This window comes from Simochromis diagramma, unplaced genomic scaffold, assembly GCF_900408965.1.
Source record: "Simochromis diagramma unplaced genomic scaffold, fSimDia1.1 OVJJ01000421.1, whole genome shotgun sequence".
Taxonomy (NCBI): Eukaryota; Metazoa; Chordata; class Actinopteri; order Cichliformes; family Cichlidae; genus Simochromis; species Simochromis diagramma.
The window spans coordinates 1952067-1964078 of NW_024387250.1; the positions used below are offsets into that span (position 1 = coordinate 1952067).

Below are 12012 nucleotides of genomic sequence, written 5' to 3' on the forward strand. Positions count from 1 at the left end.
AGGTAATTGGTGAGCTGTGGGATGAGCACATCAATATATACAGGGAGTGCAGAATTATTAGGCAAGTTGTATCTTTGAGGAATAATTTTATTATTGAACAACAACCATGTTCTCAATGAACCCAAAAAACTCATTAATATCAAAGCTGAATATTTTTGGAAGTAGTTTTTAGTTTGTTTTTAGTTTTAGCTATTATAGGGGGATATCTGTGTGTGCAGGTGACTATTACTGTGCATAATTATTAGGCAACTTAACAAAAAACAAATATATACCCATTTCAATTATTTATTTTTACCAGTGAAACCAATATAACATCTCCACATTCACAAATATACATTTCTGACATTCAAAAACAAAACAAAAACAAATCAGCGACCAATATAGCCACCTTTCTTTGCAAGGACACTCAAAAGCCTGCCATCCATGGATTCTGTCAGTGTTTTGATCTGTTCACCATCAACATTGCGTGCAGCAGCAACCACAGCCTCCCAGACACTGTTCAGAGAGGTGTACTGTTTTCCCTCCTTGTAAATCTCACATTTGATGATGGACCACAGGTTCTCAATGGGGTTCAGATCAGGTGAACAAGGTGGCCATGTCATTAGTTTTTCTTCTTTTATACCCTTTCTTGCCAGCCACGCTGTGGAGTACTTGGACGCGTGTGATGGAGCATTGTCCTGCATGAAAATCATGTTTTTCTTGAAGATGCAGACTTCTTCCTGTACCACTGCTTGAAGAAGGTGTCTTCCAGGAACTGGCAGTAGGACTGGGAGTTGAGCTTGACTCCATCCTCAACCCGAAAAGGCCCCACAAGCTCATCTTTGATGATACCAGCCCAAACCAGTACTCCACCTCCACCTTGCTGGCGTCTGAGTCGGACTGGAGCTCTCTGCCCTTTACCAATCCAGCCACGGGCCCATCCATCTGGCCCATCAAGACTCACTCTCATTTCATCAGTCCATAAAACCTTAGAAAAACCAGTCTTGAGATATTTCTTGGCCCAGTCTTGACGTTTCAGCTTGTGTGTCTTGTTCAGTGGTGGTCGTCTTTCAGCCTTTCTTACCTTGGCCATGTCTCTGAGTATTGCACACCTTGTGCTTTTGGGCACTCCAGTGATGTTGCAGCTCTGAAATATGGCCAAACTGGTGGCAAGTGGCATCTTGGCAGCTGCACGCTTGACTTTTCTCATTTCATGGGCAGTTATTTTGCTCCTTGGTTTTTCCACACGCTTCTTGCGACCCTGTTGACTATTTTGAATGAAACGCTTGATTGTTCGATGATCACGCTTCAGAAGCTTTGCAATTTTGGGACTGCTGCATCCCTCTGCAAGATATCTCACTGTTTTTGACTTTTCTGAGCCTGTCAAGTCCTTCTTTTGACCCATTTTGCCAAAGGAAAGGACGTTGCCTAATAATTATGCACACCTGATATAGGGTGTTGATGTCATTAGACCACACCCCTTCTCATTACAGAGATGCACATCACCTAATATGCTTAATTGGTAGTAGGCTTTCGAGCCTATACAGCTTGGAGTAAGACAACATGCATGAAGAGGATGATGTGGACAAAATACTCATTTGCCTAATAATTCTGCACTCCCTGTATAGATATATATATCAGTATTATATGTTGTAAAGCAGTTTTGCACTATCATCTGTCCCACCATCCTGTTTTTAGTGCAGTTGTTCTGTAAAACAGGGAATTAATAAACTGGAGTTTCTGTTCGATTTTTCATCAGTGGCCAGATACGTTAATGTTATAACATCTGCTCAGGCTTTCATTGGGTCTTTGTTGTCTATGAGAAACAGTAGATCCATAACAAATGACAGCAAAAGGAAATAGAGGCACACTGAGTGTAAATGAAATGGTTGTAAAGTCTAAATATCTTTGCTTTTCCGTGGGTGTGCATGGTGAGCTGCGACGAATGGCTTTAATCGCTTGCTGATGCGGTTGTGAAGAATACTGCAAGCTGCTATCAGCCCGTTCTTCACTCCCACGTTTAGAACGGGCACTGCACTCGTGTATTTTTTTGGTGAGATGTTTGAGCGTCCCATTTATCTTGAATCTCACTGATTATGACGAAACTTATTTAAGATAAGACCGTGGCCAATATTGGCCCCACAGGCTGACTGTCACACGTTGATTTATGTGATTTATGACTAGGTCCACCAAACATTTTATTTTTTCTCCTTCCTAGATTGAATCAGTTTGATTATGTTCAGATCCCCAAAGATACAAAAGTATCCTGTTCATCATGAGACACGAGACAAGATTGGGGGGAAGGCAAATTTTTTATTTCTTCTCTCTTCCTTACAGGAATATAAATGTCTCCAGGACTTATCTTGTAAACCGATGCACACGTTTGGGTCATGATCCTAAGTTTGATATGGACAGATTAAAAAATTATCTTTGTTTTTCTGTATTGTTTATTATATTTTGAATATTACAGTATAATCTTATGAAACCTACTCTTTAACATGACTCTACATGAGATGGCAACATACCTCTGATTACTTTATGACTGGACCAAAAAGAAAAGAGGTATTTTCATCATCTCCATACTGGCATTTGAACCCATACATTACAAGAAAGCGGTAAATCCCTTGGAAAATCTAAGGACACTTTATGCATTGACTGTAGAGACTTCTCAGTCACAGTGGCCCACTCTAAAGCAGACCCTGATTTACTCTCCTTTTGGCTTTTATCAGGATCATACTTTCCAACTCTTACTAAACTTGGAACAGATGATTGACACTATAAACTTATCAGGAAAGTGTTTACTGAGGTCATGATGTCATAGATGTTTACTTCACAACCAGATTTCTTTTTGAAACCAGAGTTGCTGCCACCTACTGGCAGATTTAAGGCAATCCTGCAGTTTTACCTTCTTAGAAGCTGCACTCATCTCTAATACTGTCTTCTCTGGTCAAATGTGCATTTTTAACTGCAAGTTTTATACCAAACTCAGTTTTACACTTCATCAGCCATCATGACAAAAAAAAGGGTCTCTAATCTGCAAAGAAATGCAAATTTGTGATGATTTGCTTTGACTGAATTTCCATTTGAATCTGTGAGCTACACACACAGCACGGTTGAGTAGAGAGCAGGTTATGAGCACCACGGGATGATTACCTACCGGTGATCACAGTGTCATTCAAATGTGCTTCCTGGTCTGTGCATGTGTGTGTTAGCCGGCAAGTTTGTGACTGATAAAGACAGAGAAGCAGGACAGTAAGGGGTTACTTACCTTTGTGAATTAAGATATCTGTTTATCTCCTCTCACTGTACGCCTCAGATGCTTTCACATCTGCAGCCGTCCCGCACTTTGCACGATGCCCCCCCCTTTTCCTCTCACACACTCACAAGCACCCCGTCTCTCCCTTGTGTATGCCCCGACTCGTCAGCCCCATTATTTGTGATGAAAAGCCTCGGTAAGAGACAAGTACAGTAATAGTCCCGCTTCACTCACTCGCTTACACGCCCTCCCCTCTCTTGCTCTCTGTTGCCTGGTAGTAAGGATTGCAGTGTTTGGATGTCTGCAGTAATGCAGGGGAACTTGAACAAGTATTTCATGAAAGTGAAGGAGGAGAAACAGAAAGGGAAGAGAGAGAGAGCGATGAGGGGGATGCTACATCAACCTCGTTAAACAGGGAGGTTTTTTTCAGTGGCACTTTGTGGATAAAACCGATGACTAGCTCCACTCGGTGTTTTTTTTTTTTTTCTTTGTGACCCATGTTTAGATTTATGATTTGTAAAAAGTGCAAGGTCCACGTGCTGCAGTTACGCCACCGTAATGACATAAGCTACCCACCGGACTAATCGGTCACACCTGCTCATTGCAGAACAAGTTTGGGTGAAGCCACAGTCCTTCCTCCCTCTGACCCTCCACATTGTGCTGAAACATCTTAAATTGTTGCTGACGCCGTGAGCAAATGGCCATTTTCTAAAATGAAAGGTGTAGCAGTGACTGACAGGCAGCCTGCAGTGCAGAAAGAGACATTTAGCCAGACTTGCTTAAGGTGCTTTGGCCAAGCAAAAACACGCGGCTCATTTATCTTCCCGACACCTCCTTAATGCGGTGCTAATCCACTCAGCTGGGCTGCACCGTAGCCCCATCACTGCTGTACAGTTCTCACATATACACTATGAACATATAACCCAGACAAACCAGATTTTAATGCAATAAAACACAAGAGGTTTGCCTTTTACGCATCACAGTTGACCCAGAGCAGGGTGAAGCTGATGGATTCTTGCCATCTTGAAGCTGTGATAATTGCAGAGGCGGGGAGTGGGAGAGAAAAGCAGGGGCCGCTGGACTGAGTGGTGTGAGGGGGGATTTGGTTTGTAAACACGATGGCTTTGTAACGGAAATCAATGTCACACAATCAAGCCAACACTGTAAAAGCTGCCTGTCCTGTGTTGGAAGCGCTTACAGGGTGAATCTGAGAGCAGGTACTTTCTGCACTGCACGTAGAAAACGTAAATATCAAATGAAAAGCTTGTTTACTATGAAATAACAACCCACCCACTAATTAGGCTGCTTCAAGCCTGGTTCTGTGAGGCTTGTTATTTCTGCACTGAATGACAAAGCTGAGGCCATGTGGGCCTGCTGTGTCCCTCCGCGGCGGTAAGGGGATAAGGTGCCTTTTTCACCAAACTGTGAGCAGCATGTTGTCCATCCTTCACTCACTGATGCTCTCTCTCTCTCTCTCTCTCTCTCTGTATAGATAGTAGCTGCTATCTTGGCCATAGCAGGCATCGTAATGATGACCTATGCCGATGGATTCCACAGCCACTCGGTCATCGGCATTGCTTTGGTCGTGGCCTCTGCTTCGATGTCAGCGCTCTATAAGGTATTTGCTGTGCGATACTGCAGATTTTGGTATGGATGTGATATCAACTAAATCCAGGGCCAACATTGATGATATCGATGCTTTTAAACTATAAAAGCAGCTTATGATTTATGAGATGAATCATCATCAAGTGATATAACAAAAACACACCTTTCAGCTACTCGTGCATATTGAAGCTGTCCGTCTCTGAAACACTTTGGGTTCTGTTGTTTCCGTGTGCTATAGTCTATACACAAAAAGGACATTTTTCATATTGCATGTTTGAGGTATACTTTTCCACACAATTCAGTGAGCTACATACTGAACTTGGAGGACATTCTTTTATGCTAGTATCGATCCGATACAATGCCAACGTTGGTATCGATAATATCGGTATTTAGATCGATCCGCAAAACCTCTAGGATTTGATTGCATTTCGTCAGTGTGTATTGTACCGCTGAGCATAAAGTTCTATTGTAGCGCCACTTTTATTCACGGTGGAATAAAAAATAGGTAAGCATGCTGTATGTATGGACACGTCTCTGTAAGTTGCCCTGTCTAGCTCCCTTCTAATTATGTAACCAGGTGGCAGAAGACAGAAGGGGATTATGTAGTGTGAGACTCACCTGCCAGAAGTACGCAATACCTACGCATTTGGTTGCAGGCCTCAGGCTGTGTTACCCTGATCAAGGAGGTTACAGGACAGATATTATATAGCTATGTTTTGACAGGGTCTGGTCTCCTTTGCCCTGCTGTCTGTGCCGCCCTAATGTGATAAACAGACAGCAGTGGCCCTGGGCCAGAGACATGGCAGGTACTTGGCAGGCTTCGCCCTCTGTAATATACCTCAGCTCCTGAAGAGGGCAGATTCGATGTATGCATCACTCTCCTTCCTCTTTATTCTCAGGTGCTCTTTAAGATGGTGCTGGGAAGTGCCAAATTTGGAGAGGCTGCACTCTTTCTGAGCATCGTTGGAAGCACCAATTTTGTTTTCGTCAGCTTTGTGCCAGTCATGCTGTATTTTACACACGTGGAGTACATCGAATCACTCAGAGACATCCCATGGGCCTACCTCTGTGGGGTCGCAGCCCTGCTTTTCGGTATATGGCGACAGAGCAGTAATGTGCACCGGCTGGTTGTGTAATCTACAAATAGCAACATTCTCATCGTGTAGTCCGCTGCTGCTCTAATTCTGCTTTGTTCCTACAGCTTTCAACGTCCTGGTGAACTTTGGCATCGCGATAACATACCCGACATTAATTTCCCTTGGCATTGTCCTAAGTGTTCCTGTAAACGCCAGTAAGTCTCTTGGCTTTCCTCTAAGAGTGCTAGCTTTTTATATCTGGTCACCATTTAATATTTGATGGCACTGGATTCTCCCAAAGGTTTCTATCTATATTTGATGAAAGACTCCATTTAATTTTCAAACCAGGCTCCCTCTCGATGTACAATTAACTATTTTTATTTCATAAACACGCACAGTTACAATTTTCATTCATTTACATAAACCCAGTTGTTCCCTTCTATTGACACAGTACCTTTTTATTTATTTGCTTTTTTACAGTGGTGGACCTCTACACGTGTGAAATTCACTTTAACTCGGTGCGCCTCATTGCTGTGTTCATCATTTGCTTGGGTTTCCTAATGCTGCTGTTACCAGAGGACTGGGACCAGTGCATTATCCAGCTCAGCCAGAAGCTGCGCAAACGTGACGAGCCAGCAGAGGGCAGCGGAGAGGCCGGAGCTGGCACAGGGCTCAACTGGAGAGGGAGAGCCAGGACCTCCATGTCAACATATGCACTTTGAATATATGAAATATCATCACACAGACACATATACATGAGGTGGGAGGGAAATGAGGGGTGTTAACCCACGTGATCTGCCTGGTTCCTTGCCTTTTGGACTGCCCTCTGATCTGCAGCTTTTCAACCGAGGGGGAAGATCGCGTTTCATTCATTTGGCATCATTCTTGCTCACAAGTTAACCAAGTCGGTGCATGGACTTCTATCATTTGTAATCCTTAAAATGATCAGGTATAACTGATTGAACCATGCGTTAATTTTGCTGTACCTCTTAATCATTCCTCTGATTCCTCGCCTCTGGGAAGACTCGCCAACTTGCCTGATATATTTCAGTGAGGAGGAATAAAGAGGCAGACATCTCTCAAGGCAGCCCTAACACCTTGTAGACCAGCTGGCTTTAACATGTACACATTTACACACCTCTAAGATCCAAAGAAGAATGCCTACAAAGCTGAATGCCTGAAAACAGAACACGAGGCCCGGTAGCCTTCTGCGGGTGTAAACTTAGTGACAAATACCTGCCTTTTGTGCACTTGTACATAGCTATATTTCACACCTTGGATGTCCCGGAGCTGTGGACCTGTGAAGCTCATCTGGTGTGAAGGGACCTGTCTGGACGTCTGAGGATCAGTCTGGGCTGAAGAAGCTTTCACAATGTGTCTCTCTATTCACTCTTAGAGAAGAGGTCAGTTTCATTTCATCCGCACTGATTGGCTCCCCGTGGTTATGTGCTTTCCTTGGGCTAGACTCCCACTTCTGTCAACACTCACTCATTGTTCGGGCCCCACAGTTTAGTCACGCGATATCTACATTCGCTTTCAATGCATTATATCATTGAGGTGTTTGTCAAACAGTGGGATTGCTTTCAATCCATCCACAAAGCAGTTGCCTAACACTTGCTTTATGTTGCCAGCACACCAGTAGGAAATAGCGTGAACATTTTATTAAGCAAGCAATTTAAACAAACACATTCAAATATTGTTAAAAGCTTTGATATCTCAAAATAAGACTGACAGGTTAATGGAACTACCCCTTTAATTACTTTAAACACAGCTATCTCTGAGCCTCTCTTTTAACATTTTAGTATCATATGCACACAGACAAATGTGCAGCAGTTCAATTACATCGTTTCATTTCGCGTGGGAATTACAGACTGGAAAACTGTCCCACTGTGGCTTGAGGAGAGGAGTGCTGACACACGGCTCTTCTAGTGATCAAAAAAAAAGAAGAAGAAAAAAAGAAACCTTTGTCTGCTTTCGTTTATCACATTTCTGAGGCAAGCATCACAGCCACCATGGTGTGGTTGACCCCCGAGAGAAACTGAGGTGCACGCCTTGTAAAGCAACGGTGGAAACTCTGCCTTGTTGTGAATGTACGAACATCACTCGACCACACACACGCTCGCAATGTGCTATCTGTTTTTTACAGTGCCACCACAGACTGCTGCACAGAGACTGTTTAATACTAACCTTCTTATACTCATCTGAACGATTTTCTTTTTCCTTCTTTCTTTATTGAGACAAACTTGACACATTTATATTTGTTTGCATTTGGTTGCCGACTTAATCTTGAGAAGACAGCGAGTGACGTCTTGCAGAACGAGCATGCACGTACTGTACGAGCAGATGCAGCCGAAAAAGTCCACTTCACTGCCTTTTCTTTGTTTCGCAATAGAGTACATTAGCACTGTTTCCCATTGTCATTCTGTATGACAATAAATAATAATAATGTATTCCTCTGGAATTATTGCTAGACATAAATGTAAACCTTTGTAAGGAATGACGATTTTTACACTGAGATGCAACATATGATTATCACATTTGAGGAGGAGATGTTCCGAACATGAATAAATGACGGGTTTATTAGAGCTACTGTTGGGTGTCTTCAAGTGTAATCACATGTACTATATAAAAATATTTCTTTTCAATACATTTCCTTGTCGAGGTTTTTTTTTCTTGCCAAAGAAAGTCATCAAGTAAACAACTGAGTGACAAACCAAACAATTTGGCAAGGTTTAGCAGGTGTTGGGTGAGACAGCACACTTAAAATTAAATTTAAAAAAAAAATATCAATGAACCTGGAAACCAATTTAGAAGTACACTGCTTTTTTGTTGTTGTTATTTATATAAACAACTGTAGTCTTGGTTACAAATCAGTCTGATTTGCGCTTATAAGTCTGAGTTATCCAATAAAGGCAAACTAGAAACAACAATTAGCTTAGCATGCAGGTATCTGTGGAAACCTAACCCAAACAGGCAAGGAGGAGATGATGCAGACTCCACACAGAAAGGTGCCCGAGACCTTGGATTGTCCAGTGACTACTTCCATTTTTTTTTTAATTCTAGGACAAATGAATTATTTGTTAGCTTTGATTTTTTTTTTTTTTTTTTTACTGATCTTCTGTGATAATAACGTCAGTTTGCTTGAGTTGAAGACTGGTGGTCAGACAAAAAAAAAAAGGAAGATTAATCAGAAATTAGGTCAAAATGGGATGGAAATTTCAATTTTTCTTACATTTTCTTGACCAAACAATTCATTGCCGGATAAAATAAAAAATAATAAAATAGTTTTTAACTGTGGTCTCATGTCTGATGCCACAGGTATCCTGACTAAGTAATATCATGCTCAACTCTCACTGTTATCTGGCCATAGAAAAAAGTGGCCTGCCGCTCCTCGGTCACAGCAGAAAAAGGTAGTCTGCTGCCCTCTTGTGGCCGGGAGGGGACCTGCAGGCAGTCTGCTCTCATGTCACTTGATGCATCTTGCCACGTAGACCTCTTTTGAGGATGACACACACTGCACAGATGTTTCTCAGACTGGTGTTTGAAGTCGGTGCTGACAGTGAAAATGGAGTGAGAACACAATGATCTGTTGCTCTCAGAGCTGGAGGCCAGCCCGGGATGGGTTGTGGTCAGCGTGCTGGGCTCGCTGCTCCTTCCATCGTCTCCCTCTGGTCTGAGCTCATTTCCCCTTCCCACTACGCTCCCCAGACGAGTGCTTATTTTTTGCCTGAGTCCCTGAAGAGCGTTTTGGAAACGCTTGCTAAGCAGTGCGTACAGTAGAGGATTGATATCAGAGTTCAACAGCACCAGCCAGTAGGAGAAAGTAACAGCAGAGTTTGGGACGAGGGTGGACTGGCCTGAAATCGCAGTTTCTGTGGCCTGAACAAGGGCCACGCTTATGTAAGGGGTCCAGCAGAGGAAGAAGGCTGCGATGACCATGAAGAGCCGGACCACACCATGGTGGCTGTGATGCTGCTGGGAGTTCTGGAGAGGAACTTGGGAGGCACTTTGAGCCAGGAAAGAGAAAAGGCGCCTGGACGCCGACCTTCTCTGCTCTGTGGTAGCTTCAGGAAGAGCATCGTTGATATAATCTTCTTCCCCTGTACCAACTTGAGACACAAACTGTCCACTTATGTGGTAGATCAGTGTCGATGGGGTGTGGTGGCACCCGCTGTGCTGATTGGAAGAATCCCCAGGAGCATAGTCTGGGAGATTCCTGCAGCGCTGCACGGAGTCCTCGAGAGTGTGGATCCTCCTGGCGTGGCTGCGGGCCACCTTGACAATGTTCACGTAGCAGAAGAGGATGACCACTGCAGGTAAGACGTACGAGAGGAAAGCCATGAAAGCGGTGTAACTAGGACTGCTGGCCCAGTTCACTGCACAGCTGTACATGGGGTCCACATAGCTGACTGAGCTCCAGCCCAGCAGTGGGGGGCAACTGGTGGCCAGCGCCTGCAACCAGATCCACAGGACCACAGCACAAATTCTCCACAGGGTCCAGCGGGAGCTGTAGCGCAAGCAGTCTATGATGGAGTGGTAGCGGTCGAGGGCAATGGCAGCCAGGGTGAGTACAGAAGCTGTGCAGTACACAGAGGAGGTGTAACCCACATACGAACAGAGGTCCTGTCAGACAGAGACACAACCTCATCACACGTGCACACAGTGGAGCAAAGCAAAAACGCCGTTTCCGGTGTTGTGCCAAAAACTGATTGCCTGCCAAAAACTGATTTCCAATGTTTGCGTGTGTTTTTTTTATGTGTAACATCGTTACGTATGTTGCTAAATAGACTTTGGTGAACAGGTATTACAAAGGGGTTATATATAAAATTACAAAATTACCTGTTTCTCAAGTATCTTTGTGACTGTGTTATTGCACTTACATTATAATCAATCAGCTCCCTTTTGTCCACGTAAAATATATTTACAGAACTATTTTCGCATTTGTTGCAATTCCAACTGTCCTCTTGGCCAGATTGCTCTTAAAAGAGACATTTTTCAAGTCAACAATATTTTTTTTTAACTGCATACATAAAGGATACATAAAACTCACTGCCAAAAACTGATTGCGGCTTCTACCTTGTTACAGGAATGTTGTTTGTTGCTCAAGATGACGTGATATCATTCATGAGGGATACATTTGACATATGTTTCACATATTATACACCAACGAGTTATTTATAGCAGTTTAAATTAAAAGCAATCAGTTTTTGGCAAATACCGGAAATCACTTTTTGGCACAAAATTTAATCATGCTAGACTGGACACGGGTGACGTACCGTGCAATCCACCCATCCACGGTTCATGACGGACAGGGCAACAAACGGCATGACCCCGATGCCCACCAGGAGGTCGCTGATGGCCAGGTTCATGATGAGCACCGACGTCACCGAGTGGAAAGTTTTGGTTGCAGCCACAATAACAATAACAAGAATGTTGCCTACACAGAAATACAACAACACAAGCACAAACACGCCGTGATACACGGGTCAGACTAGTGGGTGGATATTAAAAAAAGTATTTGTTTTATTTGTGACTCAGACAGAGAGGCAGAAATTAATTAATTCTAATTAGTGGATACTACAAGCACTATGTTAACAGAAGATCCTATAAACACCTAAAATACTGAAATGCAGGTAAATTAACCTTTAACAAATCTTTAAAGCTCTACTGTGTCAATCAATGAATTGTTCTGGTACTGAAAGTGCTTTTTTTCACTTTATGGATATGAGAAGATCACAAAATTTTTAGTAATTAAAATACCTTAATTGGCAATTAAGTATCAGCAGATGAGTCTGTACCTGTCACAGCGCCCAAACACATCAGCACCATGAGGATCTCCAGGACCAGCTGGGTCTGCTTGGACACCCCCAGCTCCGAGCCTTCAGTCCAGTTTGCACTCACAGTAGTTGCTACCTGCAGGAACAACCTGGGCTCCAACCAGGAGCCACCCGGATCGTCCATATCCCAGTCAAATAACTACTATCCTCACATGCTGAGTCGAGTACAAGCCCGTCTCCACAGAAAAATACACAACTGTTATCGCATGTAAGCTACTCCATCTGCTCCTGCTCTGCCCCGAAGGTCTGCAGGTTTTAA

The 12012-nt window shown here is 43.3% G+C and overlaps 2 protein-coding genes across 4 annotated transcripts in view; one reads left to right on the plus strand and one right to left on the minus strand.

Annotated features, from left to right (window-relative positions):
• slc35f3b (solute carrier family 35 member F3b) overlaps positions 1–8508 on the plus strand; it is a 54613-nt gene extending 46105 nt beyond the window's left edge. For all 3 annotated transcript variants that reach the window (XM_040001038.1, XM_040001037.1, XM_040001039.1), the window contains 4 exons: positions 4728–4853; positions 5740–5932; positions 6042–6131; positions 6397–8508. In XM_040001038.1, coding sequence (XP_039856972.1) covers positions 4728–4853; positions 5740–5932; positions 6042–6131; positions 6397–6638 — 651 coding nt within the window. In that variant the 3' untranslated portion in view covers positions 6639–8508. The remainder of the gene's footprint in view (positions 1–4727; positions 4854–5739; positions 5933–6041; positions 6132–6396) is intronic.
• A 735-nt stretch (positions 8509–9243) lies between these two features.
• LOC120714997 (5-hydroxytryptamine receptor 1D) lies at positions 9244–11877 on the minus strand. The gene is made up of 3 exons (XM_040001713.1): positions 11715–11877; positions 11193–11353; positions 9244–10539 (listed from the first exon to the last, which is right to left on the minus strand). Exons 1-3 carry the CDS (start codon positions 11875–11877, stop codon positions 9244–9246), a joined length of 1620 nt encoding a protein of 539 aa, XP_039857647.1.
• Positions 11878–12012: the final 135 nt, after the last annotated feature.